Below are 22038 nucleotides of genomic sequence, written 5' to 3' on the forward strand. Positions count from 1 at the left end.
TGGACTATAGGCGACATGCCAAAACTATTATTAGCTAACCAACATTCTGCCAAGAGGCCGAGGAAACAAATGGGTTGATTGATTAGAACCGCTTGTTTCCCTTCCCCGCCCACTGCCTGTCGAGAATTTTTCTGTGACGTAAATATTTTTTCACATGACACAGGTGGCCCCTCTGTTCGATAGATGAGCAGTGGGGTAAGGGAGAATTCTTCTTCCTCTTCATTCTTATAAATTAGGAAGTAACACTCTTTCTCTGGCGTCAGACTTATTCAGTTTATTATCGAGACAATGGCTCCCACTACCCATCATCTTGATGAGGTCGGCAGAGGGCTGATGAAGATTCTGCAGCAAGCGTTTTTGGATGGTGTGATTGACGCGGGACCGACGGAGAGCAACGGCAACGTGAAATATTCAAATCAGAGTCTCAACGCCTATGTTGCGCCGCTTCTTAAACACCTTGAAATGGGTGTATGTAAAGCCGCCCTTGCACGAGTGAACGTTCTAACATAATAGTTTTAGGGTCTAGGATATACAGCCTGGAAGATCTGCACACGAATAACTGTCCATAATAAGACAGGCCCAGAATATATCATTCCTATAGTCATTTCAGAGACAGCTTGTTTGGTTCCTGGAGGTAGTCCCACAGATGGAACGTACATCTTCCATGAAGAGCCAGTGGACATCATTCCGACTTTAGCGTGTCTTTTCGTGGGAAAGTTACCCAACAGGTAAATTTCATTCTTCACGTGAAACATGTTTTTTTGTAATATAAGATTCTTAGCTATCTAACGCGGGATTGCTACTTACAGCAGTGCCTGATGATCAGAAGGGTGGTGTTCTAAACCCACGCTTGATGGATTGAATGACATCGCAGGAACCTCGCCTTCCATGTTCTGCTCATAATACCCCGATGGATTGAAGTGAAGTGGTAAATTATCATATTGAAATGTTTGCAATGCCTCATAGAAGCCAGACGGATCAAAAGAAGCGGCCGGTGAAATTGTCTGTGGGACTTGCCCATAGTAATTTGACGGGTTAAAAGACGGGTGAAGTCTTTCCCACATGTAACTACCTGTAGATAGGTGAGCTAGGGAACCTCCGGTGCCCGCCGGATGTCCGGCCGTACCTATTTGCATAAGAAATTGTTAGCTATTTAACAGAATCTTTCTAGGGGAGGTGCTCACCGTTCTGGATAATGCCGTCCTCTACGTGCAGATCGGTTCCATTAGTATTATCATCCGGATGCGGGCGGGGCTGGGAAGCAGGGGTGGCCGAGCTACCCGTGTTCTCCAGAGTATTGCTTAAAAATGCGGCTACTTCTTCATTTGTATTTAGGAGAGCTTCGATGGCGACTGTACGTCTCGGCGCTATTTGACGGGCGGTTACGGTTCGCCGAACTATGAACTATAAGCGAACGACAACGAACAATTGATATAAGGACTTACCACTAGGTGCGACTATCCCTTGGTTGAAGACTTCCGCGGGATTATATGAATGTTGCCCATTGAGATCATGGCTGGCTCGTCTGCCCGGCTCTGTTGAGCTTGGTAAACTTTTTCTGGAGTCCACAGCGAGTTGATTGTTATCGTGGCCGGTGCTAGGATACTCATTGTAAGTCGTCCCGTATGTCTGAACTGCTGCCAAATTATTTGCAGCCATAGCGTCCTCCGCCTGACCTTGTACCTGATGTATCGGCCCATGTTGACTTGGTGTCCCACTGTGATCGCCCATCACGTTATTTGGGCGCCGACGTTTCGCCCCTCGCTGACCGAACGATTCGTCCCTCGTCTCATTATCTACCACTAGTTAGTCCGCGACGACTGCAATAGGCTTGGGTCATACCAGGTCTCAGTTCGTCTGGAAAGACGGCAGGTTCTGTCGTGCGAGATGAGGCATCTGGTCGCACACAGACGCTCTGGCGTCGAGAGAGGGCAACGGTTGCATCCGCATCCCGAATGTCGTGCTCCTGAAACCATTCGGAAGCCATTTCATGACCTCTCGGCATGTCACTGCTCGATTGATGGAGCCTGATGCCGTTGTTTGTGGCAAGGTCAGGTGAACACCCGGGCTCAACCATTGCCTGGTTAGGCTGCTCGGAGTTCGTCCACGGAGATGGGTTGTTTGGATGGTGTCCGTTGACCGACCTTGGCCTACCAGGACCTCCGCCCCTGTATCTATCTCTCGGCGCCTGGTCTTGCATCGATCTGGACACGCTGCTCGTCTGTCCGCCTGCCCCTTCAACTTCTTTACACACTCAGCATAGCTCTGTCTCTGGGCAAGAGTGTTACACTACCTTGATGCGTAGGTCCCAACCGTGAATCTGCCTGCAGCTCTCGGCCTGCATCGTTCGGTTCTCCTCCCTGCGTGGAGGTGCTCGTTTCCGTAGCCGAAGAAGCACGAGGATCATTCACAGAGTTCCCTTCGGCATGTACTGCGCCATGGCCGGCGTGTTCGTTACCTCCCCCATTTCCACTCAATCTCCTTCGCTGCGAAACTCGACGCTGGCCGCCGTTATTCGCCGGACAGGGTCGCTTGTCCGTCTCGAGATACGCGGTTCTGCAAAAAGTCGTACGCAAATGATTTACTATTGTCTCCGCGGCCGTGTTAGTAGTGACGTCCCCGTCGTCCTCGGTCAAGCTCTCGGACGCAAAGTCCTTAATACCACAGTCTAACAAGAGGTTCAAACAAGCATCGTGCACAGGTCCTTTCAACGGGAGGGTTTTCTCCCACCTGCCTTGATTAGAGGAATGTCGTTGATATCTTAAGGCGATTGCCACTTACATTGTATCACCCGGTTCCTCGGGAAGAACACAAATACCACCCAGTCCTACTGCCGTTGCCAAGGTGTTGTACCTCCTGGATTTCCGAACCCAATCCGGCAGTCGCTCACGTATTTTGTCTTCGTGTTGAAAGGCGAGACCGGACTGGGTGATAATGGTGATAAGGTCATCGCAGGTCGCCGCGTCCACATTCGTACGATTGAATCTTCGAAACAAATCCAATATGGGTATTAGGGAAAGTCTCCATCGAACGCTGTCGATTTGGCGGTTTCGGTCGAGTTCGTACACATAATCAAGGTAAGCGGCCGAGCTCCGTTGAGTAAGGGCGTTTGAACTGCCTTTGAAGAACGTTGATGGGTCCCTTTGCCCATCGTAAAGAGCACGTTGAACCGTTGGATGAAGCCGCCGCGGAGGGGTTTCCCACAATCTCCCAAAAGCTGGATGCTCTGTAATATCCTTTCCACCATAGTCTTTACGTTTCCGCGCCGTATGGCCTGTAATAAGCTGCCGTAGCGACACCGGAATAGAAAGGCTCCCAAGCCGCTCTGAAAACTAGGGGGAATTAGAATCAGAAACTTGAAGCTCTGGTGCAAACTCACAGTCTCATCCTCAAGAAGAAGTCTGTCAATATGACCATTTCCATCAACCTGTTCGCAGGCTATGATTACTCGCTCCGCAAGCTGCTTGCTCTCCATGGCACCCATTGTATGGGTTGGTGTATGGGGTTGGCGTGGTGAGGATGAGTGAACATGATAAAATTAGCTGTGGGCAACGACTTTCTGCAGATCGGCGCGACGCTAACCAAAAATCGAGAACTTCTTTCCTCGAGGAAAGAAGTTCTCGATTTTTGGTTAGCGTCGGAAGGGCCCGTCCTTGACCCGCCGACTGCCAATGCGACGTTCGCGCTCCAACTTCCAATCCGCTCTTCCCACTACTCCATATTCGGAACGTGCAGAGAAGGGGCCTGGATTGTGCATACCCCATAATTTGAATGATTTCGGAGACAGGTGTCTATAAAGAAAGCTCACCGCTCCTGTGTCTTGGACGCCTTTTCTGCCTTATTTCACACCCATGCTCAGCCTGATGGTTTGCAACTCTCTCAGCTTTCTCCACATCATGGTCGTATTCGCTCTTCCCCCCTGGATAGCTCGATGCTGGCGCCCCCTTCCTGAGCCGGACGAGATCTGGCAGGGAAAGCAGCCCCTTCCTACGCAGCCATACAGCTCCCCAGGGCCCATGGCTGCCATAATCCACCCCCAGCCACACCCTTCGACCGGCTCCCACAATCTTACACTTGCTCACCCACAAGTTGCACGTCCTTCCCCTGCATGGGTGGTGGGCAGTTGCCCATACGCCCCATCGATCCACGCTAGACGCGCTAAGCCCACCTGGCCCGGGCCGCACAATCACGTCTTGGCAAAGGCTGTTGACCCCACACCAAGACCCAATGGCGAAACCACACCAGCAATGGACGAAGCATACTTTGGCTACCCACGTCGATCCATGGAAGTGGGAACCTCCACCCAAGATAGACATCGTGGAGCGAACCTACCAAATGCAGTTGCCGACGGACGGAATAGCCCCCCGGTCGAATATGATGAAAAGACCAGAAGCAGCGAGGTACACTCGTTTCATCCCGTCGGTTCTTTCATGGACTTTGAGAGCACTCAGGAGAATTGGTTGGATAAATGGCTGGGTAAATCTTATTTTGGAAAAGGCCGTGACGCACGATAGTTAACGAATGTTACAGTTACGTCAGTTCTATTTCGGGACATTGAGTTGCACAATAACCTTATTCTGTATTATATAATACGGAAGGCATCCATCTGCCTTGCTCTTTAACTTATGGCGGTTAAATACTCCGTTAATCCAGTAGCCCCTTAACATTTCTTTCATAGCACTGCTATCATACATTTGTCTATATTAAGACCACCAGCTCCCCGTTTCTCCGCTCAACTATCCTCACGTATTGTAGTTTTGTCTTTCAAGCGCCTCACCCAAATCTTGCGAAGCGGCTGCAATTCAATATCGCAACATGTAACAAATCCACATATTCCAAACGTCCTGCTAGTCCTCCAGCCACTACCACACTGAGAACCCCAGGTCAAACAAGCAATCATCTTCGACACAAACATCCGAGTCCCCTGGGCACCTTGAAGGCCTGATACTCCTTCTCTTACACCCTGGTTTTCGACAAATACACCTGCTGTTGAACTGCCGCTCATTGCACAAAGCTCGACGCACCTCCTTAACCATTTCACGATTGACGAAGGCTTTGCGCACGTCTCTTGGGTCTAGCGGCTTTTTCACGGCTACACCATTAAATAATTGGCTGAGCCCACCGTCTGTATTGTCTGAATCTCTGAACGGAGAACTGTCGCGGTCTAGGAGCCTGCAAGGCGGGGAGGATGGGTGGTCGTAATTATGGACATGAATCCGCACGGTCTTTGGCTGGCTCATCGTTCGGCGGTGGTTGAGGCTTGGGTACACCGGTGGTATCGTACGCTCCGCGGGAGTCCCCCAAAGGAGTGGGTTTTTGGATCATAAGTTAAGTTAGCTTGATCAAGACGGTGGTGGGTTGGGTGAAGAACGGCAACGGCTAGGAACAGCACGGTCTCTTTACGGTCTTTATATCCCATTCTAGAGTATCGAGACATGATAGTCTCTGCTAGACCACATCTACCATCAAAGGATACCAGCAGGCAACTAGGGACTGCAACAGCAAGCTCCAGCCTCCTGGGAGAGGGGATTCCGGGGTACTCCCCTGGTCTAGGCCCCTCCGTGTGCAATATGATGGAGTGAACGGCCCAGGGCTGCATAAAAAGCCACGGCAAAATGCAAATACGCCAAAGGCACATCGTGCTCGGGATCACACCGTGATATAGTTCCTTGCTTCTGCAGGTGGCTCGATATGAAGATCCTTTTGATAGAGCCCGTGAAGTTCACTTGCTAATTCAGACTCCAACTCCCGCCGGACAGCCCTGCAAATCGGTCTATGTTTACCCCAGTGCAGAACGAAATACATTATGGATCTCCTAGCTTTGAGATCTAGTAGGGGTAACCCCTGGTTGTTGTAAAAATACTATGCTAAGGTGGATTTTCAGGATTACGGCGGCCAGGGGTACACTGATGCCGTTTAATATTGGGTTGCGGAATCTCGTCTCGGGGGCTGCTCCGGGGAGTCTTGCCTATGTGGTTATATAATGCCTGTGGTTACTCACCGAGAACTCGCAAAAAGCTCACTTTTCTTTACCACCATAAAGGCTGCTGGCGGAATGACACAGATGATGACAGAATGCGGCGATTCCTCCGGCGCCAACGGCCAACGTTTGCTCCCCGGTTATCCAACGCTGCCTCCCCTAGAGTGGCATTTCGATAGACCAACCACCGATCCTCGGGCCTATCAGGTGGTCAGCCCACCCCCATTTCAGGGAGGAATACTGGAATATCTGGCTTCCGGTTCTGTGGTGAGTGTTCTCACAATGCATCGTCTATGCCGTCGCTAAGGTGTATGTGGGGTAGACTCGTTTCCTATACAAGTATAGATATTTGAGCAAGTTAGCCATAGAGCCTTGCCAAGTAATGTGGGGTGTTTTCGGGAGCGATGGGGCCAAATTGAGGTCGGGTATCGATTCCTTTATGGGCCTTCATGGGAGGGACCGAAATTTCTTCAAACAAGTAGGTTTGGGAGTGGTTACTCTTGTCCAATTACACCGGTAAGTGTGTGTCGAATACCGAAGTTGACGAGATAACATATGTTAACCAATTGGCAAAGGGATGATAAATTGGTTTTTCTCTGGTATGTTTAGAGGGGACCTGACCTTCGAGATTGGTTGCTAAGAATCACACAGTTTCTGTCTTGTGTTGGAAAGGCGACTGGACTATTTCCAGAACATGAATGTCGGCGCTTCCCTGTATATCAAATTATTACTAAGACGGCACAGAAAAGTCAAAATACCTATGGGTAACGAGGGCGAGCTACGGTTACTCTGTCGACTCGGTCTAGGTGACCTACCTTTCGAATACAGCTGTGAGAGGTACTTTGAGGGTGCTGAAGAATATACCTTATCCGAGGATAGGGTCATGACTAGGGTGGTGTGGCCATGAGAGGGACATGTATGCAATTTGTTTATCGGGGCGGATCAAAGAACTTAATTACTAAAAGAACATTTTATCGTTCCATTTGTCTTTGTGGATGTCAAGCCCTGTATTGAAACTCTCGTCCCACGCTATAGATTTGAGACCGCGGAAGCGAATCCTCGAAGATAAGGTTTTTAGCTGCTAGTGCAGGGACTTGCAGCAAGCATATGATAGTGGGTCGGGCTCCATTTGCAACGCTTGCAAGCATGACAGGGATGTATAACTATGTAGAGTGCATAAATGGATCGGTAGTTTGCTAGCTCGGGGCTTACATTTCACTTGCGGTTCCAAATCGGCCGTAGTGCCTACTGATCTATGGCTGGCTTCATCAACCTGTATAGATAAAATAACCCTCAAGTATGTATATATATATATAGCCTCAACTCCCCTAAAAATGATGAATACTAGACCAATTGAGCCGGAACCGCCATCTACTTACAATTGTCGCGGTAATGGCGACTTCCTTTCAAGCACACCAAACCTCTGATGGGAAATCAACCTCCTCTAAGATCGAGCAGTCTCTTCAGCAAGGTCCTAAGCTGCTTACGGTAAGAAGTTCCCTCCGAATCTCCTATTTTGCTTGCGTACTTACTAGGTTGTAGGTGTCGAGGCCTCATGTCCAGCAGCTCTACCTTCTATGTGCTATAGCTCTACCTTCTATGTGCTATAGCTCTACCTTCTATGTGCTATACTCCTTTTCTCGTGCGTGGAAAGCCCGGTTATCGAGAACCAGCGGCTAGTCCTCGGGGAGATGCTATCGTGGGGGGAGGAAGATTGGGGACTGGAGCTCCAGCGCATAGAGAACTCGACCGATTATTATCTAGCTATGCACAGCTATCTCCAAAGCATCCCCCAGTTCAAAGATGACAGCCTTCAGGAGGGTGAGGTGGGAAAACAGCACAGAAGCCTGGCCGCCGGGATCCAACGCATGTCAGCGAATGCAGTGATACAGCCGGCTAATCCGAAAGACGAACGTTTTTCTGCCTTACAAAACCTCATAATGCTTTGCGCTGGGATTGGGTGGTTCGCGGCTCTACCAGAGGCAACGGGGGCTCTTCGATTAATGGTGAAGAATAGTACCATCCAGGCAGCTTATAAGTCACCTCTATATAAAGGTGTTAAAGGGTCGGCCGAAGAACATCTTGATAGCCTTCTCTTGTTTCTGGAGCCAGACGAAGAGAGGCTGCGGTTGAATGGGGATCCTGATACACAAGAAGGTGGACGTGTTCGTGGGGAGAAGAGGCCAAGCCCCTGCCCGGCGTGTGACGAGAGGCCTGCAAAGAGGTAATCTAGACATAGAGATAGACAAATGTTTAGTTTAATCTCCTTTCTATAAGAATCCACCTCTTTGGCCAGTCAATCATCCGCTGGATCATGGACTCACAAGGTAGCAAAACCAGCTCATCAGTTATAGTTAGAGTCCCAATAAAACAACATATACATAGAAATGAAATTTTTTCCGTCTCTGAGACAGGAAATAACACATCGTAAGGCACATGTACGCGGTAAAACGGCATCCTTCGCTGGAAGGCGTGAATATCCGCTGAATCAACTCCTCTGGATCTACGTGGTGCAAGAGTTCGCGTCAAACTGCCACAAAACGGCCTTCAGTCGATCTACTAATCTAGAAGGTTGGCCTATATAATGCGGCAACATCCTACCCACAAACTATCTCTTATGGATACTCACCGTGCATGTTTCCTTAGAAAACGCCCGGCGAATATTGAGCAGAGATATTCGTGTCTATTTTGTCAATATCATTCCAGCCAACTTGTCCCAGGCCCAACATGGGTGTTATATCCAAAACTATCAGAGAGGGGAGTGGAGCTTCACCTGCCATTGAGAGCTGGGTAAATGTTGAACGGAGATTCGGTGTAATACTGCCTGATCGTACGAAACACGTTAGTCAACTACGCCGTTTCATTAAATATCAGTGTCAGCTCTCCATCATCGAACAAATGCTACGCCCGGCGTTTTAACGCCTGTTTCAGCTGTAGCTGGCATCTCCGCGATGGCAAGATACATGGCCGTATGAGGAACATAAATAGGAGCTCAATATCGTGTATTTAGATGATCAGTGCTTGATAGATTGAAATCTCATAGATTGCTCCAGACCCACCTGACCAATCAAATCAATCAAATATCTCGTATCTCAGACCAAGCATGTGCCTTGCTTACGTAGGCCCAATTAGTCTGATTTGAGGCTATGGCCAGAGTTGGACAACTGAATCTGCATCGGTATCGTGAAAGCAAATCCCAGCGTTTGAAGCACCGTCGATAGGGTTCCACTAGCTTCTGCGCTCTCGTTTCCGGTGATTTTGGGCATGTTTTCACCTCACCTCCACTCAGTGTACAGTATTTACTCTAGCCGAGACTAACGCTCGCTTTGAAGAGATTCTTTCCTTGAGCATGTGCAAACGCAGCATATCGGCAGCGATTGACATATCAACCGTCACATAATGCTGTGCAGAACCAGGAACTTGCATCAAACGAGAGGCTGATTCGTAGACTAACTGGGCATCAAACGGGTCATGCGCGTTGGGATTTCGGGAAGGTCCTGATGGCGTCCTTGAACGAGCAACTCTCTTGGCAATATATTAAACCTCCCGATGGCCATCATCCGGCGGCAAGATCATATTCTGTTTTAGTAAATTACGTTAGGCAAGCTACCTTCAAAAAGCGACCATACGAAGCCTAGCTGGGGTCATTCCCTGAACTTTTCAAAGTGGAAAAGTGCGTTATTCGAGACCATGCCTACGTATTTAGATCAGATAGTTTTCAGCTAAAGCGATGTAAAAGAACCAGGGTGAATATTGCCAAAGGTCTATAATTCTAGTAAATAAGCGAGCGAGAGAATGAATTTCATGATAAGAGAGCTTGAAATCCGCGAATGACTCGCTTCCGATGAGATTCACTTAGTTCCCCGGTTGCGTATGCGGTAGCCACTTCATAGATATAGAATGTATCGTCATCGTCGTCATCGTCGTCATCGTCATCGCCGTCTTTAGCTGTCTTCGCCTTAGCTTCCTCAAAAATTTTCTCAACGATGGAGTGAAAGGAAACAGGGTCGTCAGCAGCGATAGCTAGATTTTCCAATAGCAGTGATCTAGACGTTTTTCGCTTAACCGATTTATCTTGCAAAACATTCTCCATGATCCCTTGATATATTTCTCGGTAATGGTTGAGTTCGTTAGGCGAGTTTTCATGGTTATTAGGGTTATCTGGCCCCGGTGTTGCGTTTTCCTGGTATGCGTACTTCATCGGGTCCCAGTCCCGGGTTAACCAGCTTGGGTATCGTTCATTTCCCAAGCATCTAGGTACAGTAACCACACCATCCCAGTCAATCAACCCATGTAGCCTCCCATCCTCAGAGACTATGATATTTTGTATATCAAAATCAGGATGAGACAGGACAAATCCTTTCTCTTGTTGTTGAGCGTCGATATCCACAAAGGCCAAGTCAATGAACAGTCGTAGTAATTTGTAGAGTCCTAGGCCATATTTGTCTTCGTTCGCGGGGGGTTTTCGTTTCTCGAGCATATATGTGAAATATGATTTTGGGCAAGTAAAAGGACCAGCGGTTTCAAAGATAATAGCACCATCGTATTCGTCATTTGTGTGAGGAGCGTCAAGCATTGCTTCTGTATGTACTTTTCTAAACGACCCGATATCTGACGGCTTGCCATCCTGATCAAAATGTATCGCACCGCCTTGAGAGAATACATATTTGTTTAGTTGTACCATGGCTTGTGCAATATCGCGAAGGGTTTGAAGCCGGTGTCGCTTGAGATCATCCGGGGTAAGACGTTGGTTGAACCAAACTTCGTATAAAGGGAGCCCGACGATATATTCCATAAGAATAAATGGACAAGAAAGCTTATTATCACAGGAGTCCTCAAAGTGATAAACTTCTGGAATGGGAACCGCCGTCTCTTGCTTGAGTAAACGCATCGTTAACGCTTCCGATCTCAGCGAAAGGGCAGACATTTCGTCGAACGCATTGGGGTAGCCATTGGCTGGGACTTTGAGAAGCCAGCCAACTCCATCGTTGAATTCGAGCCGAAAGAGTATGTGATGAGACCCGAAGAGTGGTTGAGGGAGAATGCGACAGTTGTAGATAGGAGTGAGTGCATCAACTTGGGTGAGCTCCCTCTCATTGCGTATACGGATTGCAAGTTGTGGCACATGGTGCAATTTTACAGTGGCAAGTACCGTATTAAACACAGCAGAACGCTCATCGTTCTCATCATGAGAAAGGGTGTCACAAACGGAATCCAACATATTGCAAGTCAAAAAAAAAAATCCAACAACTTTTTGGATACAGTAGTAAACAAGCTGGTTGTTATGTGGGGAGACGAGGGCTTTAAGAAGGCTTTCTGGCCATAGCCTCAAATCAGACTAATTGGGCCTACGTAAGCAAGGCACATGCTTGGCCACCCGGCGTACGGCGTATGCCACCCCTGGCGCTTAGGCACCTTGCCGCATCCACACGTATATAAATAGACCAGCCCTAGAGATTATCACCCATTCCTGGCCGATATCATCCCTTCACTATAGTATCTTGGGGCGTTCAGCATTCCGTTGCTGTTCGGCTGTGTGTACACGTACATAGAGACGCCACCACCGGCGGCTCCGATAGTTATATTGTATCACAGAGGTGCACTCTCATAAATGATGATTTAATCAGAGCGGCTGTTTTCCAACATAATGGTCCGTTGCTGATACTTACTGTGGATCAGTTAGTGCAAATCCCCCCTTAACTATAAGAGGTACTTGTAGCACACCTAGGATCTATACCTCCCACCCCATAGCGCTATACAGGGATCCCGACATCAACCCAAAAGAGTAATCAATAGCTGATCACAAATATCCCATCCAACAAAAATCACTCCCATAACATGGCAACAAGGGGATTTTCCAACCAATCAAGATTACAGCGGTATTCATGACGTTGGCTCCAGTTGGCTCCATTAACGTGGGTAGTGCATTAGTCGCAATGCTTTCCCGCAATTAATAGTAAAACTTAGTTAAAATGGATATTTATAACCGCAACAATGACAACCCACGTACGACTGATTGCCTCAGCCAACCAGATCTGCATTTTCAATAATTATATAGCTCACCACATATATGCGCGCTCATAAGTCACCTTTTTATAGAAAATACCCCGAATACTTAGTAAGTCTGGATATTTGGGGGTATGCACTACGCCGCCAACACCCCCCCCGTTGCATTAGACGGGCGCCAATCCATATCCCTCCCAGAAGGGAACACTTTCATATAAGTTAAGTGTGAGAACTATTTAAGATAAGAACTTTCCCGGTTGATTTAATATGGCTAGTCCATCAGCACCAACTTCTAAACCCATATTTCTCTGTTAGCTTCGATTTTACAGTCCTTCCACCATTCGGATACTCCCACTTGCTACATTCCAGAATATACCTCTAAAGAAACAAATCGACTCATATATACCAAACCCAAACTCAAATATTGTGGTAACTAGCTCCAGGCCACCAAGACCGAACAAATTATATTTCGGCCCAATAGCGTTGCTCCTGCTTTATCTTAACATGGCTGGTCATCACTGGTAAGTGCTCTAAGGTGTATCCATATTGGTTTGAGATCTGACAAATTCAGTGGTTATTGCCGAAAATCCTTTTCGTCCACTTGCGTTAAAAATGGGCATATGGTCCCCTGCCCAATCCACCCGAACCGTTATTCCTTGCCTGGTCAAGAGTGCGTCACGTGCGCAAGCATCCGTGAAGCCCGTGCAAGGGCAGCCGCCCAAGCAAAGGCCGCCCAGGGTGGCAAGAAGAAAAAATAATACCAATGTTCATCTGAAGTACGGACCATTGTCTGAAGTATTATTCCGGATCTGCTCATAGGTGCTTTGCATAAGTTGCGTTATGGGACGGAGTCTCTCATATTTCTGGACATAGCTATCCGGTGTTTGGATCTGGCGGCTTACAGGACGGGGTAGATTTCAGCATGTATATAAACCGCAGTTATTTACCCTACCTAGCTCTCTTAAACTGCCTTTCTCTTAAACCCCTTTACAGTAGCCGTTCACAGACCATATCGGGAATATCATCATGCGTTTCTATAATACCGCCCTTCTCCACATGTTTAACTAGGCTCTTTAGGTGAAGCGTCCTGAGCCTATGGTGCTTTTCCCCACGGGATCCTGTCAGCAGTATTGCCCAGGTGACAAGGTGACCCGAGCAGCGCAGTATCTTATATATGTCCCGCTATGCTGATGGTTACCCCGAAGTATGTTGTTCAGCAAGCATTTTCTAAGTAACAGATGAAGACTCTTTTTTTGTCACCTTTCAAGAAAGTAGGGTTGTTGTCCTCTATATACGTAGTTGGCGTTAATAGATATATAAAGCCGGAGTTTCTTGATTCGCGACGAAGGGATAACTGATGTGGCGGTCTATCGGGAACTCCATAAAGCGATTCGAGCGTTGCGTGATGGACAAATCAAGGGAGAGGGGAGGGAGAAAGATGTCAAATTGCTAGCTTGGAGACGGAGGCGACGCAGTGGACAGGTGCCTACTGGGATCGTCTCCATCGTCATCCTGCCTATAATTGAAGGTAATTGTGACGGTAAGCCTCTTTCCAATACGAAGCAGGTTGCTCCATTTACGCAACTGTGCCTCCACTGGTATCCAATTGATATCAGTAGAGCTGTAAAACTTCTCGAGGTTGCCCTGCGTCCTGTCATTGACTGAAACTTTAATAGCTGTGCTCTCAGGCCGAATTACGCTTTCTTTTTGTTTGCAACATATTCTCAAGCGCTTCTCTCAGAAAGTCTTCCCAATATTCACTAGGAGCTACAACCAAATCCTTTTCAGTTGCACTACCCACCTTTTTGTGGTTAAGTGCAAGTTTCCACTCTATGGTATAGCAAACATACTGCGGTGGCTGCGCGTCAAATTCGTCCCCATCCTTCCATTCAGCCAATGGGAGAAACCCGAGTCTTTCTGGCGGCTGTTGTGGCAGGGTACGGTGCGGGGAGAGGCTCAGGAAATATGCGGGTGAACAGCCTGAAACGGCCTTTCAGTGACAACATAGGCCACGGGCATTCGCGCGCCCATTCTGTCGGTAAGGCCGCGCTTTTTCTGGCATGTCCCGCGTAGATGAGTCGGTATATAATGGTCCGTCACAGGCCCGGCAGGAAGGGCACAGTTACTCCTCCCGCTTCAATGTTTTCATTAGACTGTAGCCCTTATTCACTCGAACCATGGAGCGTTCCATGTTCACCAAGATAGAACTGCAGTTGGCCTCCGAGCGAAATGCTAAATATCAAGGAACCGCCAAAATCACCTTAAACCAGATCGCCTTACATCCGTCTCTCGTCCGCGAGTTCGACGCTCGAAAGGTGGATCGACTGTGCAAAATCTTCAATAAGGATGGTTGTCGACGACTAGACCTCCAGCACCATGTTACCGCTACTGTGTCACGGCGTCATCTGGAGGCCGCTCTCCGCAAGGCACGTCGGCCCGATGGCGGAACCGACGGGAGATCGTGAACCACCAAACACGCAAGGAACAACAACCTCAATCTTTTCATTCGAAAACTCTCAACCAATAACCCAATCCAGCCAGCCTGCGAGACGAGAGAAACGCCGGAGGAATAACTCCTATGCTACGAACGCACTGAACTCAAACCCAAACCCGTGGCCGCTGGAGACGGCAGCAGGAGGGTCATAAACCAGGAGATCAGAAGGCTTATCGACGACCTGAAAAATATAATAGGCCACCAGACCAACGTTATCGAAGCCACCAAAGCGGGCATTCTAGAGCTCAAGGTTGAGTAAGAGGCGTTGAAGAGCCAAAACTCGAGCCTTTAAGAAGAAATCTATGCCCTTAGGGCATAAATCGAGGCCCTATCCTTAAATCTACTAGCTAGAACCTGGGCAGAAGTCGCAGCGAGTGTAGGCAACCTGGAACCCAGTCGCGCTGTCTAGTAACCCAGGAGTACCCAGGCTAGAAAAGAACCAAACTGTGTCTGGATCAGCACGCGTTGTGCACCGGAAGACGGAGGTAATGACATCAATAGCTTTGGAAGGTATCTCCCCACAGACAGCGCAAACACACACATCAGATCCGCGCTCCTCAGCGCCGACGCTACCAAAGACGCGCAGGTTGCAGGCATCGGAACAACGAAAACGGGATATGTGATCAGATTCAAAGACCAACGGTCCGCGGATGCAGCGCAGTCCAACTCCGACTGGCTCGATAAGCTAGGCAACGATACCAAACTCGTCAAGCCTAGATTCGGAGTTGTGGTGCACAGAACGCCAACAGATGCCTTCAGACTACTAGAGGAGGAGAAGGAGAGTATCGCCAAGATCACGGAAGACAACGATTTGACCGCCAAAGGTTATCGAATCACGGAGATCGTATGGCTCCGGCGGAGAGACAAAGTGCCAGGCACCCATGGCTCGCTGGGGATTTGGTTCGACTCGCCGGAGGCAGCGGAGTGGATGGTCAACAACGGCCTCATCGTTGGACAACGATACATCGGCAGTGTCGAGCCCTATCAGGTCAGGAGGAAGAGGTGCCACCGATGTCAGGGTTTCGGCCATCTAGCGTGGTCATGCAAAGAAAAGGCAAGGTGCGGACACTGTGCGGGCACCCACGAGAGACAAAATTGTCCCCCGGGTGTGAGGCCGAAGTGCTTGGACTGTAACGGAGACCACCCAACAGGAGACAAAAACTGCCAGAACCCTGCCGAACCACCCCACATGCAATGACAGAACCAAACCTTCGCTTGCTGCAACTGAACATCTACAGATCGAGAGCGGGCATGGAGGCCCTGATCAACGACACGGAAACACGGAATCTTGATGTTTTGCTCGTCCAGGAACCGCCACTTACGGCGTACAAGACGCACGTCAACCACAGCGCCTGGCGCCTCTACCAACCAACCATCCAAGAGGAGAACACGCGGAAACGAAGCCTATTGTATGTCAATAGGAGGATCTCCACGTCTGTGCACCGCCAAATGAAATGCAATCACCCAGACGTCACAGCCGTCAGAATGTGGACTACCGCCACCCAGATCCTGCTCTTCTCGGTGTACATTCCGCCGTTCGGACTCTATCAATCCGCCGAGGAGGTCTCCATACAGCCAATGTTGGACGAGATCCAGTCGACCATCCGGCAGGCAAGACAGAGCTCTGATAAACCAACTGTACTCATCCTCGCGGGAGACTTCAATCGACACCACCCAGCCTGGGGCAATAGAGAGGTTTACCACGCTTTCATAGAACACGCAGAGGAACTGGTCAGCTTCTTCCAGGCAAACAGACTCCAATGGTGCCTCCCCCGGGGAGCACCGACCTATTGGTCTTTAAGCAGGCCAGGGAAGACGTCCACCATCGACCTGACGGTGACCGACTCCCGTGAGAGACTGATCAAATGCCACCTGTACCACGACAACTATGGATCTGACCACCGCGCGACGTACTCAGAATGGTCGCTCCGGCCACACCGTGCGGCCGACGCCAAGCCCAGAAGAGCGTATGAACGCGCCAACTGGGAGAAGATCGGACAGGCGGTACAGGCGGCACTAGACCCGCTACCCGAGATAAGATCAAGAGAGGAGCTGGAACAGGCTGTCGAGAAGCTGGTCGCATTTACTACGGACGCCATCGACCGACACGTTCCAACAGCGAAGCCGTCGCCGTACTCTAAACGATGGTTCACACCGGAGCTGAAGGCACAACAAGGCGAGGCGAACCGAGCCCGACGCAGATGGCAAGGAAGCTGTGCCGCCAGAGGTTCCCGAGACCCACAGACCATGCTCCTGTTCAAGGAGATGCGCGAGAAACGCCGAGCATGGACCAGAGCGATAGAGAAAGCAAAAGCAACGCACTGGAAAGAATTCTTAGACAGCGCTGGCGAAGGACACCTGTGGAAAGCGGCATCGTACATGGGCCCCCGGGAGTCGTACGGCAACATCCCATCTCTGAGGGTGGGAACTGAGGAAATCTCGGACAACGAGGACAAGGCAAGGCTCTTCATGAAGACCTTCTTTCCGGAGATGGCAGAACCCGACGAGGGAACGATCACGCCTGAGAGAGAGGAGATCCCATGGGAACCCGTCACGGAGCTGGAGATCCACAGGGCCCTCAAAGCGGCGAAAGGGACTACCGCACCGGGGGAGGACGGGATTCCGACCCTGGTGTGGAAACATCTCTGGCAGTACATCGGCAAGGTGGTCACGCGCATCTTCGCTGCCTCAATCGAACTGGGCCACTACCCTCGACAATGGAAACGCGCGAGGATCGTGGTGTTGCGCAAGCCTGGTAAACCGGACTACTCGGTCCCCGGAGCATACCGACCCATCTCGCTCCTGAACACGCTTGGAAAGCTCCTCGAGGCAGTAGTGGCCAGACGGCTCACCTACTATGCAGAAACACATGGCCTACTCCCAGACACACAGTTCGGAGGCCGGCCCGGCCGGACAACCGAACAGGCACTGCTTGTGCTGGCTAACGCGATAGACCGAGCATGGTTGAAAATGAAGGTGGTCACCCTGGTGGCATTCGACCTGAAAGGAGCCTTCAACGGAGTGAACAAGAGAAGCCTGGACGCTCGGCTCAAGACGAAAGGGATCCCCACCAAAGCCAGACACTGGATCCGGAGCTTCATGGAAGACCGCCAGGCGAACATCTCGTTCGACGACTTTGAGTCGACGGTGGCGCCGCTGGAAAACGCGGGCCTGGCCCAAGGGTCGCCGCTATCCCCGATTCTCTTTACATTCTTCAACTCGGAACTGGTGGACCAGCCGGTCGACTACCACGGAGGCGCGTCAGCGTACATTGACGACTACTTCCGGTGGCGAGCCGGACGGTCAGCGGAGGAGAATATCAAGAAGATCCAAGAGGAAGACATCCCACGGATCGAAGAGTGGGCCAGACGCACCGGGTCCTGCTTCGCGGTAGAGAAGACCGAACTGATCCACATCACGCGGAAGAAGAGTGAACACGAAAAGGGACAGCTCGTGATGAACGGGTCCACCATCCAACCGTCCCCCACAGCCAAACTCCTGGGAGTGGTGTTCGACAGGGAGCTGCGTTGGAAGCAACACGTGCAACAGGCGGTCAAACGAGCCACCAAGGTGAACGTCGCGCTGGGAGGCTTGAGGCACCTCCGGCCGGCCCAGACGAGGCAGCTGTATCAAGCCTGCGTGGCTCCTGCCATGGACTACGCATCGACAGTGTGGCACAATCCACTGAAGGACAAGACGCACCTGAGAATGCTCGAAACGGTACAGAGAGCGGCGCTGATCCGGGCCCTCTCAGCGTTCAGGACAGTAGCGACGAAGACCCTGGAGGTCGAGGCGCACGTAATACCGACGCGGCTGCGGCTCAAGCAACGGGCTCAAGACGCCGTCGCCCGCCTGTGCACGCTCCCAAGCAACCACCCTATCCACGAAGTGCTAACTCGAAGCAGGAGACGGAGTCGCAATGTGGGTAACGGCGCTCGATTCCCGCTCGCGGAGACGATGAAGACGATGGACCTAGACCGGCTTGACCTACTCGAAACAATCGACCCAAGCCCGCCAGCGCCGTGGGATCCGCCGGTATTTGAAACGATAACCATTGATTCAGACCAGGTTAAGGCAATGAAGGAAGCCGCTCGCCTCAGGACAGAGGCAGCTGAGCTAATATACTCCGACGCATCGGCACAAAAAGGTAAGATCGGAGCGGCAGCGGTGATCCTGGATCGGCAGGGAAATGTCGAGGTATCGCGCAAGGTCTGCGTCGGGTCAGCCACTCACTGGTCGATCCATGCGGCCGAGCTCATCGGGATACAGCAGGCCGTGGAGCTAATCAACCCGGAAGAGAGACGAGAGGAACAAACCCAAGACAAGAGAACGGTAACCATCCTTAGCGACAGCAAGTCCGCCCTGCAAACACTGGCGAACCAACGTAACGGGTCCGGACAACACATCGTACGGGCCATCACCAAGTCGGCCCGAGATTTAAAGGCGCACGGTGTCAGCATCCGCCTTCAATGGATCCCCAGCCACTGCAACAACCCCGGAAACGATACAGCAGACCGTCTGGCCAAAGAAGCAGTTGGAACACAGCCATCACATCCGTTTCAGAACCTGCTCTCGCGAGAGAAAGCATTCATTCGAGACAGAATCTTGGCCGAATGGGACAACGAATGGAAGTCGTCAGGTAAAGGGGCGCATCTCAGACGCATCGACCCTTCGCTGCCGGCGAACCACACGAGACACCTGTACGGCGCTATGCCGCGAGGCCGGGCGTACCTACTAACACAGCTCCGGACCGGCCACTCGTGGCTGGCCTCACACGCCAAAGCATATCGGTTCCGTGAAGACGACAAATGTGAATGCGGTGCAAAGGAGACGGTCGTGCATGTCCTGGTGGACTGCCCGAAACTGGCTGATCTAAGGCGGAAACTACGTCAAGAGATAGGGACTAATTTTAACAATACATCACTTATGCTGGGAGGAAGGGAAGGAAACGGACGGAAGAAGGTAAGTGGCTCTGCTCAGGGCAGCACTGTCAACGCAGTGCTGGACTTTGCAGAAGCATCCCAGAGGTTCCAAAGCCGCGCGCAACAGCAAGGACGTCATAGGCCGTGACGAGGCTCCAAATTCGTCTGCATGTAATTGGCCAATGTAGGATAGACAAGGATAGGTACAGTAGTTGTAGCCTGCATATCCCTCAGGGGAGAGGTCAGGGTAAATGACAGACACACACACACACACACAGACTGTATTTCTACTTGCTAATCAATATTTTTTTTAAGTAGATTCAACTCACTCTTGGAGGAGAAACATGATTAGCCAAAACGCTCAATCCGTTTAGCCATCCATATCCCTTATTGATTGAGCGTTAACCCCCCCAATCGTGCAACTGGTAATGGTTCTGGCAGGTCATCGAATGTGAGCCGTTTGATGTAATTGTTTTCCTCTATCTCGTGTTAACAGTTACGTGGGGGTTTTGGGAGACCAATCTAATAGGAATAATCACATACCAATGCCTCGACTTTCACAGACCTCCCGTAGAGAGGATATCGACACATAGCATTTTATGCACTCCGCTGGAATCCATCGGTATGCAACCCAGTAGTTTCTATTTGCATACTGTAGCCCATCCCCCTGATCTCCTCTCCAAAGCTTCATATCCAGTGAATGGGCAAGAGTTGTAGTGCGGTTAAACAGAACACCCATTGCGAGAAGTTTTGAAATGTTGATAACCGCTATCATGGCGCAGCGTTGTTCAGACCATTTCCAACATTGAGTGATGTTAAATATCCTTGATGGACTATCGGTTAATGCGATAAGGTCCGATGGATGGCTCCCCGTGCAATGGTTTTCCAGGGCTTCCTCGTTAACCAATTGACTGCTTACGAGGGTGCCTTCATGCTGAACAGGCAAAGTTAAGGGCTGCCTAGAAGAGCGAAAGCCTATGCTCTTATCATGTCGGCCATGACAACTCTCTTTGAAAGCACGGAACAAAATGTCTGGAGTGTCTGGTTCTGGAAAATTTCTCGGTTGCTCGATATCCCGGGTCAAGAGAGCTCGATTAAGTGTCCGAAGCGTAAGCAGGTCAACGTTATAGGTCAATCTGGCATCCGCCTCTCTGAACCTAATACACTCAATCCTTTCAGCTAATCCAAGTCTCTCATCTGTTGCTCCATATGCACGTTGACAATGTGAAGTTTGAAACTTCTCGCCGGTGATCCTTGCAGAAATAAAACCCATACTATGAGCAACAAAAATTTTATCGTCAAGGATGTTAGAGAGTCTCTTTCGTGATATGCAGAGTTGATCAGCCTCTCGATTCCACTGTTCGTCTTCTTTAGTCAAAGGCTTGATATCTTCAATGCCAACAAAGCATTCTCCTTCAGTCGGCCTCTGATAAAGACCATATTTTTCTCCTGCTTTATGCTTTTCTTCGCTCCCTTTAGAGGCTTGGGCGGTGAATATGCCCATTTTGGCACTCAGCTTTCAGGAATTCAGTATTGTTGATGGAGTCGCACTAGAATGGATTCAAAAGAATTTTGAATGTATTTTGTGTGCAACGGCAAGTTTGAGGATGCCACTTGTTGGCTATTTATTATAGATTGATGAGTTAGGTGAGCTCTCCAGACTATCATTTAGCATCGAGTGGAAGCACCTGGCTTTAGTTTAGGAGATCAGATCTTGGACCTAACGTGGATGAGGCTGTTGATGCCTAGTTAGCCAGAGAAAGAGGGGGAAGAACTTCACGTGATTTGCGGGTGGCCAATATTCAGCCGTTTGTAACAAATCTTTTAGAACCCATTGATTTTTTTAGAGCAAAAATTATACTGTATGTATGTAATTAAGAGGCGAGAGTAGATCGGGACTTTATGACACAGTTTTATGAAATGCAGCAATAATATCTCTTAATTAGATTTCGTCAACCGTCAGCCCTGCGTGCCGAAAATGACCCTGCGCGCTTTTTTCTCTTGTACCTATAACATCAACGCACCATTCAAGGAAGTTATCAAAACCTTGAGCAGGATCTTTCTCGTATACTTGCCAGTTTCGCTTGATGAAAGCCTTCAGTTCAGCAAAAAATTCTTCAATCGGGTTAAGATCCGGTGAATACGGAGGCAGATAAACCAACTTCACTCCTGCCCTAGAACACATACGCTCGATTTGCTCAGAGTGATGAAAAGACGCGTTATCCATCACAAGCACAGACTTCGGTTCTGGCCATCTCCCACAATGCTCGAGAAGCTGCTCAATAAAGTCTTCAAAGACGGCAGCATCAGTCGAACCTTGAAAGACACGAGAGAGAACAATGCCATCTTGAGCGTATGCAGGCAGTATCTGATAGCGCTGGTCGCGGTGAAATTTAGACACTTGAACAGGTGTCACCCCAAGCGGGGACCAGCCAGTCCGCCTGAATCCTATCCGCTTATCACATCCGGACTCGTCAACATAGACTAGGTGATAGGAACGGAAGTCCGAAAGGTAATGGACATATGCATCCCGCAGCTCATAGTTACGCTCTTTTGCCTTTTGCCGTATGGCCTTTTTCGACCAACAAATTGACGTTAGAGCCCTGCTAATACAGCAGTTTGTCACACATATGTGG

The 22038-nt window shown here is 49.8% G+C and overlaps 4 protein-coding genes across 4 annotated transcripts; 2 read left to right on the forward strand and 2 right to left on the reverse strand.

Moving 5' to 3' along the window:
- Positions 1-803: 803 nt before the first annotated feature.
- GIQ15_04302 (uncharacterized protein) lies at positions 804-3484 on the reverse strand (the record flags this gene model as incomplete). Its single annotated transcript, XM_033551719.1, has 7 exons — positions 804-1126; positions 1185-1397; positions 1446-1796; positions 1843-2244; positions 2294-2730; positions 2782-3332; positions 3380-3484. The coding sequence occupies 7 exons, from the start codon at positions 3482-3484 to the stop codon at positions 804-806; spliced, it is 2382 nt and encodes a 793-aa protein (XP_033405449.1).
- A 412-nt stretch (positions 3485-3896) lies between these two features.
- On the forward strand, positions 3897-4514 carry GIQ15_04303 (uncharacterized protein; the record flags this gene model as incomplete). Its single annotated transcript, XM_033551720.1, has 1 exon — positions 3897-4514. One exon carries the CDS (start codon positions 3897-3899, stop codon positions 4512-4514), a length of 618 nt encoding a protein of 205 aa, XP_033405450.1.
- Positions 4515-7372: 2858 nt separating this feature from the next.
- GIQ15_04304 (uncharacterized protein) lies at positions 7373-8208 on the forward strand (the record flags this gene model as incomplete). The annotated part of the gene is made up of 2 exons (XM_033551721.1): positions 7373-7468; positions 7591-8208. 2 exons carry the CDS (start codon positions 7373-7375, stop codon positions 8206-8208), a joined length of 714 nt encoding a protein of 237 aa, XP_033405451.1.
- Positions 8209-9782: 1574 nt separating this feature from the next.
- Positions 9783-11201, reverse strand: GIQ15_04305 (uncharacterized protein; the record flags this gene model as incomplete). The annotated part of the gene is made up of 1 exon (XM_033551722.1): positions 9783-11201. One exon carries the CDS (start codon positions 11199-11201, stop codon positions 9783-9785), a length of 1419 nt encoding a protein of 472 aa, XP_033405452.1.
- Between the last annotated feature and the right edge of the window lie 10837 nt (positions 11202-22038).

The sequence above is a fragment of the Arthroderma uncinatum genome (genome assembly GCF_011692745.1).
Source record: "Arthroderma uncinatum strain CBS 119779 chromosome Unknown scaffold3, whole genome shotgun sequence".
Classification (NCBI taxonomy): domain Eukaryota; kingdom Fungi; phylum Ascomycota; class Eurotiomycetes; order Onygenales; family Arthrodermataceae; genus Arthroderma; species Arthroderma uncinatum.